This window comes from Piliocolobus tephrosceles, chromosome 10, assembly GCF_002776525.5.
Source record: "Piliocolobus tephrosceles isolate RC106 chromosome 10, ASM277652v3, whole genome shotgun sequence".
Taxonomy (NCBI): domain Eukaryota; kingdom Metazoa; phylum Chordata; class Mammalia; order Primates; family Cercopithecidae; genus Piliocolobus; species Piliocolobus tephrosceles.
The window spans coordinates 37,188,721-37,210,358 of record NC_045443.1 but is presented as its reverse complement, the minus strand read 5'-3'; the positions used below and the strand labels follow the sequence as shown (position 1 = coordinate 37,210,358).

The following is a 21,638-nucleotide window of genomic DNA, read 5'->3' as shown; positions in this document are numbered from 1 at the left end:
GAGTGCTCTAAGAATAGAAACCTAGTTCAGCCCATAGTACGGCCTCAGGACTGGCCAAGAGCTTAGTATCTTGCATAAACTATATCCGTGTAGTTTACCATTGTTGAATTTTCATAGTCATCATTTTTTAATTTTATTTTTACTTTTTGTCTTCCCAAAGGGAATGTACTGCCACATAAGGACTCTTAGGAATTAGCAGTAACATAGTTTGCTTCTTCTCTGGACAGTTCGCAATGTCTATTTAAATCCAATGTGGGAGGTATTTAATTTGTTAAACTGTAATATAAGTCACATCAAACATGGACGTCCAGATCTCATTTCAATGTCTGGAAATCTGTAATCTATAAGAAGCAAATGTTCCCTACGCTTTGTCATTTTCCCCTCTTACTTTCCCCATCCTGTATCCTAATGGATTTAGAGGAGCATAAAAAGAAGGAATGGCAGGCCTGGCACAGTGGCTCACACCTGTAGTCCTAACACTTTGGGAGGTCAAAGTGGGCAGATCACCTGAGGTCAGGAGTTCGAGACCAACCTGGCCAACACGGTGACACCCCGTCTCTACTAAAAATACAAGAATTAGCCAGGCGTGGTGGCAGGCGCCTGTAATCCCAGCTACCCAGGAGGCTGAGGCAGGAGAATTACTTGAATCCAGGAGGCAGAGGTTACAGTGAGCTGAGATCAAGCTATTGCACTCCAGCCTGGGTGGCAAGAGTAAAACTCCATCTCAAATAAATTAAAAAATAAAAAAGAAGAAGAAGAAGGAAAGGCAGATTATGTTGGTACGCAATCGAGAAGCTTTATTTTGGAAGAGTGACTTTTAGTAGCAGCAACTACATTTTGTAACTTATAGGACATTAAGCAACATTTATCACTTCAGGATTCACAAATTCTGTTCATCTTCATTTCTTACCAAAAAGATTATATAAAATTACTTACTCTCAGGTGGACTAGATTGCTAGTTCTTTGTAGCACAAACTACAAAACGGAATCACTCTTTTATTGAAATTCAAATGACTTAAAATTTTAGTACTGAAAAGAATGTAAATGTAAGAATAGCCTCTATCATAGTGATACTGTTGTATTATAAAAACTAAAAATAAATTTAAGGAAATAATAATGAAAGCAGAAGATGCTTCATGGAATGTAAAAGATTATTTTATTTGAAGCAGTAGTGACCATACATAAAGAAAAGTAGAAGAATGAAATAAATTCCCAGTGTATTCATATGATTATGAGTGAATGAAGAGGGTTCTATTTGTTAGGTTGTTTTTTTGCAAGGAATTTCCAAGGAGGACAGGTAATGTTAATTTACTACTGACAGGTAATACCATCAGTGCCAGTATGTAATAGAAAACATACTGAAATACATAACCAGTAATTGAAGGATTGTTCATTTTTTATTTCTTTAAATACTAATTCAAGGTGAAGACTGTGTTTTAAATTGGTTGAAGAATAGCTTTATTTGTATATCAGTTTGCTTAAATATTGCAGGCTATTACATACGTGAATGGCCAGGAAGTGGCAGTTTCCAGGAAAGCTGTACTTAACACCATCAAAGGTGGTAAGGGAACTTCCTTCCACCTTACATCTTCCAGGGCATAATGCTTCAGTGCAAGACCATTTTGCATCTTGGCATGTGCTGTTAAAATGTAATGGTTATATTAAGGGTTATCAATTATATTTTCTCTATGGTTAAAATAAAATTTCACACTAAAAATTCATCACAAGTTAAAACATTTGGTTAAGCTTTATTCGACCATTTTTAGTTCCCACCCAATATCTCAGCTCTAATAAAACGTCTTATTGATGGTGGTAACCTAATATTTTAGAAGCCTTGACTATAATGATAACTTCTCACGGATTAAGTATATAAAACTTACAATCTGGATTTCAGAGATTTTTTTAAATAGAACACAGTTCATTATCAGTGTTAAAATGCCTGTTACAAGCCACATTGTAGAACTGCACCACACAATACATAGAGCGAGCTTTTGGAATGTGTCTCATCTCAATTGAGACCCACTATAAATGTAAAACATACACAGATTTTGAAGACTTATAGGAAAAAAACTTGATTTTTTTCTCACTAACTTGATTTTGTATTAATTTTATGTTTAAATAACAGTATTCTAGATATATTGGGTTATATAAAATACATGACTAAAACTAATTTCACCTGTTTCTTCATGTCTTTTAAAAATTTCTCAACTAAAAACTGTTAAATGATATATGTGGATCATTTTTGTAGCCTACATTATATTTCTCTTCAACAGTCCTGTTATAAACATTCAATAAATTATAGGTACTATTATTTAAAATTCTTCATACAAATTAAAATTAATTATTAATATAAACATAATATAAATTAATATTGATTATTACTACCAAAATAAAACATTTTCCATTTATAGAGAAAATACATTTTGTATTGAGCCAAATTATGTCCCCACAGAGACACAACACATTTCAGGAAAAGGAAGAAAATCAATATTGTGAAAATGGCCATACTGCCCAAGGTAATTTATAGATTCAATGCCATCCCCATTAAGCTACCAATGACTTTCTTCACAGAATTGGAAAAAACTGCTTTAAAGTTCATATGGAACCAAAAAAGAGCCCGCATTGCCAAGACAATCCTAAGTCAAAAGAACAAACCTGGAGGCATCACGCTACCTGACTTCAAACTATACTACAAGGCTACAGTAACCAAAACAGCATGGAACTGGTACCAAAATAGACATATAGACCAATGGAACAGAACAGAGCCCTCAGAAATAACACCACACATCTACAGACATCTGATCTTTGACACAAACCTGACAAAAACAAGAAATGGGCAAAGGATTCCCTATTGAATAAATGGTGTTGGGAAAATTGGCTAGCCATAAGTAGAAAGCTGAAACTGGATTCTTTCCTTACTCCTTATATGAAAATTAATTCAAGATGGATTAGAGACTTAAATGTTAGACCTAAAACCATAAAAACCCCAGAAGAAAACCTAGGTAATACCATTCAAGACATAGGCATGGGCAAGGACTTCATGTCTAAAACACCAAAAGCAATGGCAACAAAAACCAAAATTGACAAATGGGATCTAATTAAACTAAAGAGCTCTGCACAGCAAAAGAAACTACCATCAGAGTGAACAGGCAACCTACAGAATGGGAGAAAATTTTTGCAATCTACTCATCTGACAAAGGGCTAATATCCAGAACCTACAAAGAACTCAAGCAAATTTACAAGAAAAACACAAACAACCCCATCCAAAAGTGGGCAAAGGATATGAACAGACACTTTTCAAAAGAAGACATTCATACAGCCAACAGACACATGAAAAAATGCTCATCATCACTCACCATCAGAGAAATGCAAATCAAAACCACAATGAGATACAATCTCACACCAGTTAGAATGGCAATCATTAAAAAATCAGGAAACAACAGGTGCTGGAGAGGATGTGGAGAAATAGGAACACTTTTACACTGTTGGTGGGATTGTAAACTTGTTCAACCATTGTGGAAAACAGAGTGGCAATTCCTCAAGGATCTAGAACTAGAAATACCATTTGACCCAGCCATCCCATTACTGGGGATATACCCAAAGGATTATAAGTCATGCTGCTATGAAGACACATGCACACATATGCTTATCGCGGCACTATTCACAATAGCAAAGACTTGGAACCAACCCAAATGTTCATCAGTGACAGACTGGATTAAGAAAATGTGGCACATATACACCGTGGAATACTATGCAGTCATAAAAAAGGATGAGTTCGTGTCCTCTGTAGGGACATGGATGCAGTTGGAAACCATCATTCTCAGCAAACTATCACAAGAACAGAAAACCAAATACTGCATGTTCTCACTCTTAGGTGGGAATTGAACAATGAGATCACCTGGACACAGGAAGGGGAACATCACACACCAGGTCCTATTGTGGGGAGGGAGTAGGGGGGAGGGATAGCATTAGGATATATACCTAACGTAAATGACAAGTTAATGGGTGCAGCACACCAAGATGGCTCATGTATACATATGTCATAAACCTGCACGTTGTGCACATGTACCCTAGAACTTAAAGTATAATAATAATAAAAAAAAAGGAAAGTATTTTGTAGTATTGCAGAAATTTAGAGCTTCAGAGAAAAGCCATAATGAAGAATGGGGAAATCTCAATGGTCATTACATTGTTGTAGAACTTAGAAGGAAGACTCAAGCTGAGTATTCAATTAATAGTGAAATAATCTACAATAACTTTTGGTACATTAAAATTTACTGCTGAATAGATATATTATTCATCTTCACCAATCTAGCCACATATAAAAACTATTTGAAAAGTATTTGGCTCTTTCTAACTGTACGTTTTATTAAATATTCTTGGCAGAATTAGCATCACTATTGTTTCATTATTATAACCAAAATCTTATACTATACTTTGCTCTGTATTTGCAACTACCAAGTGGTTTACTATTGAAAACACTGTTTCTGTTAGTGAGCATTATCTTCTAAAGGTACACAGAAAGATCACATATTTTATAATAAAAAACACACTGAGTCTAAAAACAAAACACCAACAACACAGAAAATGCAGTGATATTACTTTTGATTTCTTAAAAGTTTATTTTAAGGGTGCATTTAGGAATCTTTCAAATTATGAAAAATATTGGTATTATTTTACCATCAATAATATGTGAACAAAAAGCACACACGTACCACTGAGAACCACAAGGACCTTCTCGGACTTCTCCTGGCTGATACACGTTTCCACTGGATTCACAGGGACATTCAGCTTTTAATACACATTTTCGTTTCTCTCCAATATCATCCAACAGATAACCTAGAACACATTGTATAAAGCTGACCTCAAAACTCTACAAACATCAATAAATTGTTCAGCAGTGTATTGTGAAATCACTCTTGAGATGATTCTTTCAAGTGTAACATGCACTGAAAATGATAATCTCTTGTTAAAGCAATTACTCCTAATTTGAGAACTGGCAAGAGGATAGAAAACAATTTTCTGAGTCTGAGTTACTGCTACACAGTGCACAGTCCCATTGCACTCAATTTGGGACTACAGCATATTCTGTGGAATATAGAAGCCCTCAGGTATTGTAGAGATGGAAATACACATTAGCTTTAAAATTCTCTCTAACTCTCCTCTGCAGTTTGCTAAGAGAATATATTAGAAACAGTTAAATTGTTGGAATGTTATGCTATAAATAAGATATCACTCTGACATGACTTGAGTCCCACTTTCTTTTTAGCTTTTGTTTTGTTTTGGTGTAAATACTCTCAATGGTGTACTACCTTCTGGGCAGGTGCAGCCACTCACACAGTCACTGTCTTGAAAAGGAGCCACATTAGAACAAGTTGCAGGGTTGGAGGGTCCACATTCTTTGTAGATATGTTGTTCTTCTGGACATCTATGTGTTTCTGAAGAAATATAAAAATATGTAGACACGGATATTAGAGGAAACTAAATATAATAAATACACACTCTTCTAAGGAGGAGCTTCTCAAATGGAACTCTTTGAATCTGAGTTACAAGGTAGAAGTCACTCTTTAAAGATACTCAATACGACTCAATTATGCCAATTTCCTGTGCATTATTTTATGAAACAATATTTAATTTAGAGGAAATATATTTTTTCTGTAATTTCATTTCATCTGAAGTTGAAATTTATATTCTACTTGTATTATGAGGATTGACTTAAGCATATGTGGAAAGTATGTTTGTATATGAAGCTCATATTTACATTTTTTATTAATCTTTTTGAAAAATGATAGAACTAATCAGTATACATTTGATAAACTGTCCAGTTATTTTCTACAGAACTGACTCGTGGTTTTCCGTGACTTTTACTGATTGTAACAAGTACAACATTTTAAATTAAGATCTTAACACAAAGCACTGCAACTTGAGGCAAGTCACATCACCTAAACAAATCTGTTTCCTTCTAAGTATATGTGACAAACAAGACTTCATCATCTCTACGATCCCCTTCCAGGGCTTAGAATCATTTGAGATTACATTGCAATACAGCTTAACTTTAAAGTACTATATACCTATGTATCAAACCTGCATGTTGTGCACATGTACCCTAGAACTTAAAGTATAATAAAAAAAGATAAATAAGAAAAAAATTAAAAATAAAGTACTGTAGAAACTTACAGAGTTGTAACCTACAATGAAGGTAAAAACCTACCACAAACCACATCGGAATCGTTTCGCCAGGATTCAAAGGTGCCAGGACCATCTGAGGCACAGAGGCGGGACAGTTCAGAGTAAGTGTCACATGTAGATGTTTTGTCTCTAGTTTGGCAGTATTCATCAATGCAGATCATTTTGTAGTCACTGGATAGAGCGGCAACCTTTCCACATTTCTCAAAGTAGGTTCCAATAATTTTGTTACAGTGCTACAAAATAAAGCATGATATTTTATTAAAATGGGCAATAAAAGTAAGAAAAATGGGCAGTAAGATGAATTTTTAAAGCATAAATACAGAAGTTTTTGTTTTTGTTTTTGTTTTGCATCATATCCTGTAGCTTTGACAAGGAAAGTTCTTGGATGCTGTTTGAAATATTATAGTTGGTAAAATGACTCCTAAAATGAATACTGTTGGATTCTTGGCATTTTGGATTGTCATATAATGACGTTGGTTGAAATTGAGGTTTTTGAAGTATTATAGCTGGTAAAGTGACTCCCAAGAGAATACTTCTGGATACTTGGCATCTTGGATTGCTATGTAATGACTTCAAAATTTATTGTACTTAAACTTATCCAAACTGTCTTTAAAGGTGACATGAATTTTAGAACAGAGAAAATGGAAGGGGTGAGAAGAGAGTTGATTAATGCCAAAGACTGGGATGGTACCTGATAGAATACCATAATAGACAGAAGGGATATTGTCCCTTTAACTGTTAATCTCTTCATAGTTCATAATCAAACAGATGACCATAAAATAAAGTGACTCTGTCCTTTCTTAGTCAGAGTCATGTGTATTTGCTCTGGGAACAACATATTTGTTCTGTTTCAGTAAAGGAAGTAATGACGTGTATTATTGAATGAAAAAAAGCTCAAATTTCAACACAGATCAACCACCATATAGCTGTTTTCTATTTTAACAATTTGTTTATTTTTAGAGAAACAAAAAACTACTGTAGAACAAATGTACAATTTTTTAAATTATTGTTATTTTTGAGATGGAGTCTCACACTGTCTCCAGGGCTGGAGTGCAGTGGCGTGATCTCGGCTCACTGCAACCTTCGTCTCCTGGTTCAAGCAATTCTCCTGCCTCAGCCTCCCAAGTAGCTGGGATTACAGGCGCCCACCACCACGCCCAGCTAATTTTTTGTGTTTTTAGTATAGACAGGGTTTTACCATGTTGGCCAGGCTGGCCTTGAACTCCTGACCTTGTGATTCACCCGCCTTGGCCTCCCAAAGTCCTGGGATTACAGGTGTAAGCCACCGCACCCAGCCCAAGTGTACAATTTTTACCAATTAGGCTGGAGGCAGGCTGATAACGTTCTCCAAATGACGTATACAATTAAGTGAAATAAAATCTTCAAATATTACTCTTCATCTATTATTTTTTGTACATTTTTCTCACTATATTACAGATTTCTCTAGAGTAAGAAATACGACTTTTTATGCTCTGGGCTTAACACAGTATCTTGCACATAAGTTGGTCCTTAGTAAATATACATTGGTTTGAATGTAAATTGATGTAATCATTTAACTAACACTTTTGAGCAACAAGGAATAAGTTTTCAACATATTATGCAACTACCATAATGCATAATCCCTATTATCATGGAACATCTAATTTTATAGGGAACATATGAGAAAAACTTGGGCAATTTTTATAGAGGGTATCTTATTATAAGTACCAATGAGAGCCATAAGGTAACAGAAGAAAGAGAAAGCAATTCCAACTGCAAAGATCAAGTAAGATTTCACAAGGAAGATGGTAGATGATCTTGTATAATGCCATGGTGTAATTTGCTTTGCTGTAAGATGACAGGATGGCTATAATTGCAACACCCTCTTTCAATAAAACAAAAATATATTTTATTAATGCTATCCACACATTTCTTGATCTTGAGAATTCTAGTCTAGTTGAAATAGGAATGTGTGAACATTCATTCAGTCACCAAATGGATGCAGTCAATCAAATTCAACATAATAGCTTACATAAGTGCAGAAAATCCACAAAGTAAATGATAACTATCTGCAAATGCTGTTGTCAAAAATATTATCTGTAACTTTCTCAAAAAGAAAGTAAAAGATATGAGGGATGACAATTCAGAAAGGATATCTGGGGCAAAAGTAAGTGAGTGGGACATAGTACATGGATTTCCAAACTCTAAGAGAGGAATCAAGACAGTAACCATCAAGAGACGATAGTGGAAAGGTGAAGCATGTCAGTTTCCATACAGACAAACTAAAACACTATGCAAAGGAAATTATAATTGTTACACTAATACATGGTAAATATTATAGTATTGGGGAGAAATTATTTTAGCATGTACAGCTAGACCAAAGCTGAAAAACAGGAAATAGGAACATTGGAGAAGAAGTAGTTGCAGAATTCTAAGAAGAAGATATGAGTGCTTAGGAGAATATGGAACCAAGGGCTTAAATTGGAACCAAGGGTTACAAAGCCATGTTAATAAAAACAGCATAATGGCGTAAATACAGACACACAGACCAGTGGAACAGAATAGAGAACCCAGAAATAAATCCAAACATACACTGCCAACTATCTTTCACAAAAATACAAAGAAGACATAATGGTGGAAAGGATGGGTTCTTCACTAAATGGTGCTGAAAAAACTGGTTTTCCATACATAAAAGAATAAAATTAAACCCATATATTATACCATACACAAAAATCAATTCAAAATTAATCAAAGACCTAAATTTAAGACCAGAAAATATAAAATCTCAAAAGGAACATAGGAGAAAAGGTCCTGCACATTGGCCTTGGCAGTGATGTTTTGGATATCACACCAAAAGCTCAGGCCACAAAAGCAAAAATAAACAAGTGGGACTGCATCAAAACAGTGCCTCTGCATAGCAATGAAACAATTAACAAAATTAAAGCCTAAAAATTAGGGGTGAAATTGTAAACCATATATCTGATTGAGGATTAATATCCAAAATTTATATAGAACATATAAAACTCAAAAGTGGAAAAAGGAATAACCCAATTTAAAAATCGGTGAAAGACTTAAATAGACGTTTCTCAAAAGAAGACATACAAATGGCCGACAGGTATATGAAAGGTGCTCAACATCATTAATCGTCAGGGAAATGCAGCTCAAAACCACCAAGAGCTATCACCTCACACCTGTTAGGATGGCTATTATCAAAAAGTTAAAAGATAACAGAGCTGGCAAGAGTGTGGAGAAAAGGCAAGGCTTACACACTGTTGGTGGAAATGTACATTGGTACAGCCATCATGAAAAACATCATGGAGGTTTCTAAAGAGATTACAAATAGAACTACCCGCCAGGCGCTGTGGCTCACACCTGTAATCCCAGCACTTTGGGATGCCAAGGAGGGCAGATCACTGGAGGTCAGGAGTTTGAGACCAGCCTGGCCAACATGGTGAAACCCCATCTCTACAAAAAATACAAAAATTAGCCAGGCCTGGTGATATGCACCTCTAACCTTAGCTACTCGGGAGGCTGAAGCAGGAGAATTCCTTGAACTAGGAAGGCGAAGGTTGCAGTGAGGAGAGATCATGCCACTGCACTGGGCGACAGAGTGAGACACTGTCTCAAAAAAAAAAAAAAAAAAAAAAAAAAAATGGAACTACTATATGACCCAGCAATAACTCTTTTGGGCATATATCCAAAGGAAATGAAATACCACCTTGTAAAGATATTTATACTCCTGTGTTCATTGCAGCATTAATCATAATAACTAAGATATGGAAACAATCCGAGTGTTCACAAATAAACAAATGGATAAAGAAACTGTGGCTCATACATGCACAATGGAATATTATTCAGCCCTAAAAATCAACAAGATCTTGCCATTTATCATAGCATGGATAAGCATGGATGACATTATACTAGTGAAATAAGCCAGAAACAGGAAGAAAGATGTTGCATGATCTCACCTATATGTGTAATCTTTTTTAAAAAATTAAGTCTATAGAAATAGAGAACAAAACAATGGTTACAGGGGCTGGAATAGTCTTGAGATCTAATGTACAATCTGAAGACTGCAAGTAATAAGATTGTACTGTATCTGGGATTCATGCTAAATGAGCAGATTTCAGCTGCTCTTACCACAGAAACAAACAAACCAACAAAAAAAAGTTGAAGTATCTTTCAGAGGAGATGATGGATATGTTAATTTGCTTCCCTATAGTAAATATTTTACTATCCATGTGTATCACATACCAGACAAACATGTACACATGTTGTGTACCCTAAATATACACAATAACATTTATTTTAAAAAAGAAACCAAGGGAACTATTGCTAGAATTTGCTACACAATGAAATATAAATTTCTTACCTGTATTCCATCTTCACAAACTTCATAGCTTTTACCCACAGCATTGGGACAATCACCAGGAATTTTACTATTGGCAATATGCTCATTAATATCTTCCCCTTAAAAAGAAAGCATTGTTTAGTTTAAGTTATTCTTTTTATGTGTGCATTATTTTCAAGCTACATATGGACTTGGCAATGTAAAATTTTTTCATTCTAATAAGTTCTCATTCTTTAGACAAAGGCAAAATTGAAAAATGATTTGAGTTTTTAGTTTCATTTTGGAAAGCATGTTCTTAGGAATGATACATTGGAATGTTACCTGGAGTGCTGTTGAAGTTACCACAAAGACCACAAGTTGGATATTGCTTGTGAAGAGTGAGCTTTAAAAATAAATTACATGTATATGTTCATGAAATGTTAAACACATCTCAAAACAAAATGTACCCAAACCAAAGGGCCATGTCTCCTCAAATTCAAGTCTATCTAAGCTGCTTACTTAGAGGTGTTAGAGGGCTTTTTCTTAAGGACCTGGTTCTGGAATTTGAATAGGTCATAACTCCACCATTTACTATGTGTATGAAAATATTATTTGGTGCAAAAGTAATTGTGGTATTTGCCATTTCAAAGTAACGGTCAAAACTGCAATTAATTTTGCACCAACCTAATAACTTTTTTTACTTTGCATTTCCTGAGTTTCATCATCTGCAAAATATGATTATTTATAGCATGTATTTTAAGATGTTTTGAATACTAAATGAGATAATGTTTAGTATAATGACTAATACATAGAGATTTCTCAGTAAGCTTTAGCTCTTACTTCCCTAATAACGTATTGTTTTTGTAACTTAACTAAAGGACAAAAAGCACAGGATTACATGAAAATCATAGATAGACTTACTGAGAGCTTGTTATTTTTGTCCCACATTAAAGTCAGGATTCCTCTACGGCTATTCAGAACATTATATTCTCCATATTTTTTAATGTGAATCAACTTATTGTTATATGGTATCTGTATGCTGAAAAATGTAAAATACAAGTATATGTAAAAAGGTAAGAATCATACTATTATAATATGTTTTCTGATAATTCATGTCACCCAACAATTTAGTATCCTATAGATGGAATACTTGCTGGTAAATATTAAAGTTTTTTTATCAATTCAGAAAAAGAGAAACTGGCTTTTTTGAACACTGGAAGAACTTCTAAAAAACAACTAATAGATCCTTGGTGCTTTGGAGAAATTAACAGGATGAAACATTGGTTTGGTGTCAGAGAAAAATAACTTGAAATGTTCCCAAGTAGAATATCATGCCTCATTTTCTTATTGTGGAAAGTATTCTAATATGTCATCCCTTCCAAATCTGAATTGCTCCCTCTAAAAATCATGGACTAAGAGTTTTAACTTCCTCAATTTTTAACTTATAAAATCTTAAATTTATACTTGGTGTTAAACTTGCAAATGAAAACTGAAATATCCTGAAACGTTCAACAAAAATAATCAGATTTGTTGAATACACACATTTCCCATAATCTAGATAGTCAGTATACTCAAACAACAGAACTTTTTTCCGTCTTGTTATAGGAATAAATACAATGTCTTACAATCCCAAATATGTCAAAGTCTTACACATTTATCAAACTCTTGGCCAATAATCAATTAAAATATCAATATGAGCATAAAAATGGGAAGAAAGTATCATCTCCCTTTCTGTCTTTTTCTTTTCTTTTTTTTTTTTTTCTTTTTTTGCTCAGGTCACTTTAAATAATTTTATATCATTTACCCAAAACACTACGGTATTTACCTTTCTCCATTAACTAAAATGGTGTCACCAAAAATAGAGATGTCGTTATTGTCAATTAGAACTGTTATTTTTTCAGTCTCACTATCATTGTTTCGTTTGATTTCAATATTGAAATCCCCTCCAGATTCAACGCAGTGACGGCAGAAAGTGTACGGGCATGAAGATTCGAACAAAAAGATGCGGCCATTGAAAGACTTATATGCTCCTTTGCTCCAGGTAGATGCTTCACCTACAAAATATTCAGAGGAACATGTACATAATTATTTAGAACAATTAGCATACCTTCTAGGTCTGTTTTAAAGCATTTTTGTCCTAAGGGAAATAAAATCACTGAAAGGTTCAATTCTCAGAGCCACCACCTTAAATCAGTGCTTGCTTTCTTTCACTACTGCAAAGACTCACTAAAACTAGTACATGAGTACTTCTTTAGTGTACCCTAAGTTGGCTCTTCCAGCTAAAATAAAGCAAGATTGAAAACATCTTGCTTCCCATAGGAAAACAAAAATTGTCTCTAATATGGGATGGAATATATGGAAGGAAGCAGTGGTTTGTATGCTTTCTTGCTTTGCTTTTTTGGTAGAGATAGTTTTTCTAAGTCTGAATGAAGTCCCATTTATATTGAATGACAGTAAAGAATTACATCATTTATCTCTATACATATAAATGTGTGTATATATGACTGTGTATAGGTATATGCATATATTTGTGTGTGTGTGTGTATACATGTTTTCTGGAAAAAAAAATAGTACAAATGTGGTATCATTCAAACATACAATGATTAAACAGACAGATGATGGGGACATTTTTAAAACTAGTTTCAGGTTGTGCACAGTGGCTCATGCCCATCATTTCAGCATTTTGGAAAGCTGAGGTGGGAGGATCATTCGAGGCCAGAAGTTCAAGACCTGACTGGGCAACATAGCAAGACTCTGCCTCTACCAAGGAAAAGGAATATCCAGGCATGGTGGTGCCTTCCTATAGTCTCAGTTACCCAGGAGGCTAAGGCAGGAGGATTGCTTGAGCCCAGGAGTCAGAGGTTACAGAGAGCTATGATTTCACCACTGCCCTCCAGCCTGGATGACAGAGTGAGACCTTGTAAATAAATAAATAAACAAAACTAGTTTCAAATTTTGTAAATTTGTTTCTGTGATCTCATTAGGTACTGGTGTGGGTATAAATATATGAATGAATATCATAACCATTTTTACTTACCAATAATTGCATTTGTTTCTGAGTATTTTGGAGTTGCTTCTGGAATGTGGGATCCTTTTTCTATTCAACACAAGGCATAGATTATTTCAATGTTAAGACATATATTCATTTTAAATATACAAGATATTGGAACGTCTACATGGGACCTTAAAAGTTGGCATTGAAGGCCATCAATGAATTTTTTATACTGTATATTATATAACATATATAATGGATAACTCTGTGAGAACTGGGACTTGCCAAAGTCACATACATGATTAACTCTGCAGTCCACACTTCTTCAGTATGTTCACGAATCATTAAGAGCTTATGTATTTGGGGTCCTGTACAATTACTAACATATGCTGCACCCCTTACAGAAATATTTTTCAACTTTAGAAATAAAACATTACATGTTCATTTTTATCAGGAGCTGTGGCACAAATAGGACAGAGGTACATTTTAGTCAATGAGTCTATTATCTAATACTAATAATTTATCAATATATGAGGAAAAATCAATTCTCCCACTCATAGGGAAAAATCTGTATATTTTAAAACTTTACATTTCCCATGATTGTTTATATCTAATGACCCTGTTATGTAACCAAGTAAATTTATATTCAATCGTAGGGTAAGGCCTAAAAACAAGCAACAACAATAACAAAAGTGGATGTTTTGATAGAATTGTAAACTCTTTTCCAAAATGCTCTTTATCATCTATCTTGAAGTTTCTTCTCTTTACTACAGGTTGTATTTACTCAGACTGAGTGGAAATAGATTGAACTAATTTGTTTATGAAGGCATTTTAAAAATACTATGTCTAAAATAGTAAAGGAGTTGTAATATGTTTTATTCAAATTCCCTTAAAATGTGGTTTAATCTCTCTTATTCATGAAATTGTTTCAAATACTTAGTTGGCCATCTAAACTTTAGTATCCAAAGAGAAGTAGCACTTAAGAGCTCAGTATGAGAAAAATAAGTATCAAGTCCTAGTAAGTCAATAACCAGCAGAACATTACAACATTGTAAGTGTATGTATGTGTGTGTGTGTGTATCTTTGTAAACACCCAAAGTCATCAATCCGATTACCTGGAGTATTGAGTGGTCCAGATGTACTGTATTCAGACGAGTTTGTGACACCTATTTCAATACAAAATGATTAAGCTATTTTATGTGTATAATTTCACTTGGTAAAGTGATTTTTAAAGAAAATCTGATGGATAGATCATAGATCCTAGTCCAGCAATGCTAATGCTAGCAGACTAAGACCATGTAAAGCTGTACAAGAAAAAAAAAAAATGTCAATGCAAAACTTTGCTGGGGTAAGAAAATTAAATGCCTTGCCTCTAAATTAACTGACACCAAATCAATTTTTTTCTAGATTATTTGTCTTAAAATTTGTCAAGGGTAAGAGAAAAAAGTTCGTTAGACAAGGTTCTAGGTCTCCTATCCCACTGTCAACCAAACTATTTCCCATTCTGAATTGTTTTACTTTTAGGAAACCTGGGTACTATTTCAAGAGGTCAATTAAACAAAAGATTCTGCACTCACAGAAACTAGAAATATGAAAAACACTAATATAAATGAACTGACACCTTCATTAATGAAGAGATTCAGAGTTCACATTGCAAAGCCACTAGATTTACTGCCATTAGAAACATTACCAAAAATAACACTACTTAATAAAGTCTATCTCACATGGAAAAATCAAAGCAGTTAAAATCTAACATCCAAATAGCAAAAAAAAAAAAAAAAAAAAAAAATCATCAAATCGGTAACCACTCCACACTAAGAAACATAAGATGTAATTATTCTGAATACATTTCTCAGGAAGAAAACCTAAATTTGAATACCTGAGCTAATGGCAGCCTAGCTGGAGTTCCTAAATTAGGTGTCTTTGAAACCATTTGTAACAACTGTGATTTTAAAAGAATCCATGTCAATAAATAATAAATGAATTTCTTAGTTCTTTGGAAGTGAGGACTTCAAAATTGACGACCAAAGTTTAAGAACAACCAAAATTAAAATTATTAGTTCTGTATGACCAGGCCTTTCTTGGAATAGTTTAATTGATAGTCAATCCCATATCAGGTCAACTGTTACTACACTACACTGTATCTCTTGCTAATTACATTTCACTTTTTAAGAAAAAGATATTAATCCTGAAGTTGAATTCTAAAGATGAATCCTGAATATTTTCCAGAACCTCCATTTTACTGTAAGTGATCCACTGTCCCCAGTTCTACTACTCTAGTGGTTCCTAGAGTCTTCTACTCTAGTGGTTCCCAGGACGTTCCAGCCCTGGTAACAGCATCAAAACAGTTTCTGCATCAAGAGTACATATTATTTTAAAATTTTTTACTACAAATTCCAAGACCATGCAATCGAATGTTTTCATTAAGTGGAAATATTAAAATTTATAAGGATTTCAAAAGTGGATGCAAGTCTTACTCTTCTCAGCAATGGGCTTGCAAAGAAAACTAAAGCTGCCAAGTCCAGATTTGGGATACAGAGTTTGAGACCAACAGTTCAGCTGCTACTTTATCTCTTCAACTGACTCCAAATCAATTTTACATAAAGGCAACAAAAAGAATTCCACACTGATATATTCACAGCCGTGAAACCAGTTCCACATCTTATGCCAACAAATGTTAAACATCATTTGCCTGATTACATCTAAGAATATTTCAACATTCGAGAATGCAGAATTCCTTTTAAATTACTATTAATAATGTTTACAATTTTCATTGTCATTGTAAGATGTTTCTTAGAATTCTGATTTTCTGATAATCGGAAATCTCAATGCCTATGCCATAAGAATAAGATCCAGTAACACTGCTTCCATTATCACAGGTACCTGAACCACTAAGGCCAGTTTCACCAAATTCATTTAGTCCAGAAGCACCAACACCAAGGCCATCTGCACCCTTACTTCCTCCACCACTTCCAGAACCAGAAGACTAAGTGTTTCCTCCTAATGGAAAATCAAAATTTGATTAAAAGAAATAAAGAAGAAAGAAATTAATTGGAATTTCTTGGAAATAGAGTCCAGGTTAGGATACCTGAGTCACGGACATCAGATCCAGGACTCAAGTTTCCAGCCTCAGCAGATTCACTGCTTCTCTTTCTATTCCCACCAGTTCTACTGACTTCAAATTCATGTTGATCAGATGACCCCAATATGACTCCTGAATCTTCAGAGATATCACTAGAATTTTCAAACCCATTTCTTGCACTTGAGTCACCTGTTGAATACAAAATTATGATCACTAGAATTACTTTTAATGCATACCATGATTCAGAATTGTCCCCGCACAGAAATTAACAATCAGTACCTAGCACTATAGCCTCTAGAACTACCTACTCCATTTCCATCAAAATCTTTACTACTATTGCCATTGTCACCAAATTGATTTAAACCAACATTTCTAAAGTCAAATTCAGCTCCACCCTTCATTTATCCAAGTCCAAATTCAAACAACCATGACTTTCCCACTGGTGAAGAAATAAAATGTTAATAAAATAATGGATGAAAGGTTGAAATCAATTTAGATTTCACCAGAGCAGAGTCCAGGACTAAACCACCTGTGCCACTGACATGAGATTTACTGCTGCTCTGCTCATTCCAACCAGAGCCACTTCTTCCAAATCCCTTTTGACCAAATTTCTCCAAACCAAAACCCAAATTTTCTCATATGTCACACAAAAAAATCCCTTTTTTATTGCTCTGGTACCAATTACATTATATAAAATGATTATCACCAGAATGTATTTCAATAAGTTTATGATTCAAACTTTTATGCAAAGAAATTAAATATTGATACCTAACCACCGGAACTAGATTCTCTAGTAACTTTTATTCCATTTTCACTAAGCTCATTATCACCAAATTTCCTTGAATCAGAATACCTAAAGTCAAATCCAGCTCCAAGTTTTTTTCCTCCAAGTCCAAATTCAAGAGACTCAAGCATTCCCACTAACAGAAAATCAAAATAGTTTTAAATAAATGAATATTTGGAATTCAGGTGGATATCTCAGGAACAGAAACTGGCTAGAATACCTGAGCTACTGCCATCAGATCCAAAACCTTTGAATCCAGCCTCAGCAGATACACTGCCACTCATTCCATTCCCTCCAATTTCACTGATTTCAAATCCCTCTTGACCAGAATCCCATAAATTGGATATCGAATTTCGAGAGCCACCACCAACAAATTGATTCTCACTTCTTAAACTGGTATCACCTGCAGAATATAAAACAATTGTCACAGTGTATTGAAAGTATTTTATGATTCAGGCATTTTTATGCATAAAAGTCAGATATTAATACCTAGATCAATGGAAACAGATCCTCCAGAACTACTCATTTGATTTCCTTCAACTGTTTTGCTACTAATGCCACTGTCACCAAATGAATTTGAATCAGAAACTGCAAAACCAAATGCAACATCACCTTTCCCTGCTCCAAGTTTCAAACCAGAATAACCAGTTCCAACTAATGGAAAAAATCAAAATATGATTAAAGTTAATATTAATTAATTAATCTCTTTGCTATCAAGTGACATTAAAATAAAAGTATTTTAACCAGTTAATTAATTGAATCAATCTAAAATTTTGAGGAGTGAGTCTTGTTGGAATACCTGAGCTACCTGCATCAGATCCAAAGACTATGGTTTCACCCCCAGCAGATCCACTGCCTCTAGTTTCACTCCCATCAGCTCTACCGACTTCCAATCCCTTTTCATCAGACTTCCCCCAACCAAATCCCATATTCAGAGAGGCACCACTGCTACTAATGCCAGCACCATATTGTGTGTTGGTGCTATCTGCTGAAAACAAAAAAAGAAAGAAAAATAGAGAAAAAATCATTGTGGCCAAGGGAGTATTTTAACACATCTTATGATTCTTTATTTTGATGCAAAAACCTGAATAGTAATATCCGCATCACTGGAATTTGATTTCCAGTGTTCTGTATTTCATTTTCACCATAGCTTTTGGTTGAAGACCACTGACACCAACTGAGCCAGAATTTCCAAAACCAAATCCCAATTCATTCTTCCTTTCACCACCAACTCCAAAATCAAAAGCCAAAATGTTTCTGCCTAATGAAAAATTAAACTGTTATTGGGAGTAATATACAAAGAATAAGAATTATTTGTATTTTGTATTAATAGTCTCTCAATCAGAATTCCTTGGTCACTGACATGAGCACCAAGATCTGTGGATTTACGACCAGTGAACTCTTTGTTCTTCCTGTTTCTACTAATGTCCACATCTTTTATGGTAAATTGTTCTAAATCCAAAATACCTAGAGTTACTATACTTTCTTGACACTCACTTCCTTCATTGGCTCTAGTTTCCGAATATGAAATGCTATTCATCCATACTTTTGTAAATTTATTTTCTCCAGCCTTCTTTTTCAAGAAAACTAATTCAAATATGAGTAATGGAATTTTATAAGTTAACGTGGTAGATGTCATTCAAACCCAAGAGCCCAAGATTTATCTGTTCCAGATGACAAAACTTGTGAACAAGAGAGGTTAAATGGTTTCCCCAAAGGTTAATGTGAAAGACTGGAGATAGAAACTCTTTGTCCCAGGTCTAAGCTCCTGGGAAGCCTCAAAACTACTTGCCTCTTCACTAAATTGTTTAAATTGCTGATTTCTGTTGAAGTTAATGTAAATTTTTGATGAACCAGACAAAGAGTTTACAAATTTTTTTCATGAATTCCTCTAACATTAAATCTGTATTTGTAAAAAAAAAAAAAATCACCAATTCCTGCTTTGCTAATTAAATCAGTCAATTAATTGATTATTCTGACAAAAGCATAAACTAAGAAACAACATAGAATGCCTATTTCCCTGGCAGCAGAATCAGAGTCAGCTAATCCATTTACTGTACCTACATCTAATCCATTTTGATCGGGGACCCCTACCATTTTATTTTGATTTGAAGCAGTACCACCAAACAGTACCACCTGCTGAACTGATTTCATCCACCATACAAAAATACAATCATTACCACAGAAAAGTTGTATTCATTCATACAATACAAGAAAGTAATCCCTGCACACTGCTTGAATCAGAGCTGCATTTTAGTTTCTGATATATTCCTTGATCTCCCTTATTCCTATCTTTCCATATATATTTCTACGTAGTAGAATCAGGAGTAAGAATGGCAACCAATTTATCATGAGATTTGAAAGATTCCATAAGAAAGATGAAGCTTTGGGGCTGTTGATGATAAGCTTTTATTGTGCTCTACAGAACATGAGAAAATGACTAACACCTAATGTAAACAAGAGTAAATGGATCTGTCTTATCTCCTTAGTCCTACTGAGTTTGTCAGTCCCAAAACAGGTGAGTGGAAAATTAAAAACTTGGTATCCTTCGTAAAGATACTACATCCAAAGCTGTTTCTGCCTTTTCACCTCAGAGACAAAACTATTAATTTTTAATGTAAAATATAGGACTTATTTTCCTCACTGGGACTGCTTCCTTCCCATTTTGTAGAGGTACAAACTATAGAGATTTCAGGGGCCAGGCAAGTATAGTAAAAATTTGAGTAGAACAGTAGGAAAAATTGTATTGAACCAGCAAGACCCCAACTCATCTAAAGAAATTTAAATTTTTTCCCCCAAAAAACAAAATTGCAGGCCACAAACTGCTTAGGAACTCTTCCTTATCATATCACTCAGCAAACCGGATATGTAAATTCAGTAGAGAATCTTGATATAGAAAATCAATTGTGGTTAGACACAGAAACATGAGTGGAGAGAACCTACTCTACATTTGGGCCCAGGAATCATTTTTGATTATTAACTTATACAGTAAAAACTGTCAGAAAAATAATTCATCATTAGAATAATAGTACCAAGTATGAAGAGCACATATGAAAATAATTATCAGGAGAACAATTAATTTAATGTATACATCTTTGCCAAAATTCTCTAAAGACAGAATTTATCACTCTCATTGGCCCTGAAATCAGTGCTTTTAGAGTAGCTATGACTATTAAAGCCATGTGCTGCAAACAAAAGAAAGATTGTCAGATTATCCAAAATGACAACCAAAAGCACAACCAAAAGCACTTGTTTGCTAGGTACATATTTTTTCTGGAACAGTACCTGCTGGGCTGTCTTCTGACCTTGAATTCCCAGCATCCCGGCGTTCTCTGGACTTGTCTTCAGCCTCTCCTGTAGCACCAAATTCAAAGCTAAAGAGTGACTCTTTTCTGTCTGAGTCACGAGAGGATGAACTACCATTAAAAAAGCCACCTACAGTGAAGAAAAAAACATTTACATTGCTAGCACAGACTAAAAAGGTAGTCTAATTATGACACCATGAAGAGCCACATTTTATTTTGAGTAGGTCTCATTATCCTGACAACACTTGGAACAACATACACCACTGGTTGACTTAATCACCTTATCTGTATCTTTTGGTCATGTTTCTAAAACTTCAGTCGAGGAGAATCCAGCTATGAAGATTCAATAATTCATGTGTACTAGATACTCTTCTCCTGGGCAGAGCAGAAACTCCCCAGTCTGCTTCCATCCCCATTCCTAAGCCTCAAGTTCCAGCATCCCACTTCCCCCAGTCAAAATTTTCTGCCTTGTTGAATCCACATTGTCCTTGGCTACTGTTCCTTATAACTGATAAAATTGAGATGACATGCCTGATTCTCTTTTCTGTATTTCTACAAGGAAGAAAGCATGTAAACACTTACTCATGAATTAATTGTACCATCCACCTCCTTAAGTTTCATCTCAATGAGGCACACTCTGACAACTTAAAATTGTGACCTCACTCCACTGTTACATTCCCAGTTACCATTATATTACTCTATTTTATCCCGCAGATTTGTCACCTTGTAATACACAAGGTAAAATATATCCCCTTGTGATACACCTTTTATCACTGTCTTTAATGCTTATGGAGTATTGACTGTATCCTTCTTCTACATTTTAAGCTCCATAAACTCAAGTTTTCTTTGCCTGTTCTATTGAGAGAGGGATTTCAGGTGTCCAGACCAGTGCCTCAACAATAGAGGGCACTCAGTATTTATTTAATAAATGTAGTCACCAACAAAGACCACTTCTTAAGGTAATAAACACCTTGTTA

At 34.6% G+C, this 21,638-nt stretch overlaps 1 protein-coding gene across 1 annotated transcript in view; it reads right to left on the bottom strand.

Annotated features, from left to right (window-relative positions):
- The window catches only part of MUC19 (mucin 19, oligomeric), a 182,039-nt gene that overhangs the window by 136,288 nt on the left and 24,113 nt on the right, over nucleotides 1-21,638 (bottom strand). The window contains 16 exon segments of the mRNA XM_026454629.1: nucleotides 1,504-1,639; nucleotides 4,716-4,839; nucleotides 5,313-5,438; nucleotides 6,212-6,422; nucleotides 10,541-10,638; nucleotides 10,841-10,901; nucleotides 11,420-11,537; nucleotides 12,324-12,552; nucleotides 13,536-13,595; nucleotides 14,606-14,656; nucleotides 16,449-16,490; nucleotides 16,579-16,761; nucleotides 17,577-17,759; nucleotides 17,846-18,010; nucleotides 18,156-18,341; nucleotides 20,642-20,791. Of these exon segments, the coding sequence (XP_026310414.1) occupies nucleotides 1,504-1,639; nucleotides 4,716-4,839; nucleotides 5,313-5,438; nucleotides 6,212-6,422; nucleotides 10,541-10,638; nucleotides 10,841-10,901; nucleotides 11,420-11,537; nucleotides 12,324-12,552; nucleotides 13,536-13,595; nucleotides 14,606-14,656; nucleotides 16,449-16,490; nucleotides 16,579-16,761; nucleotides 17,577-17,759; nucleotides 17,846-18,010; nucleotides 18,156-18,341; nucleotides 20,642-20,791 (2,123 nt within the window).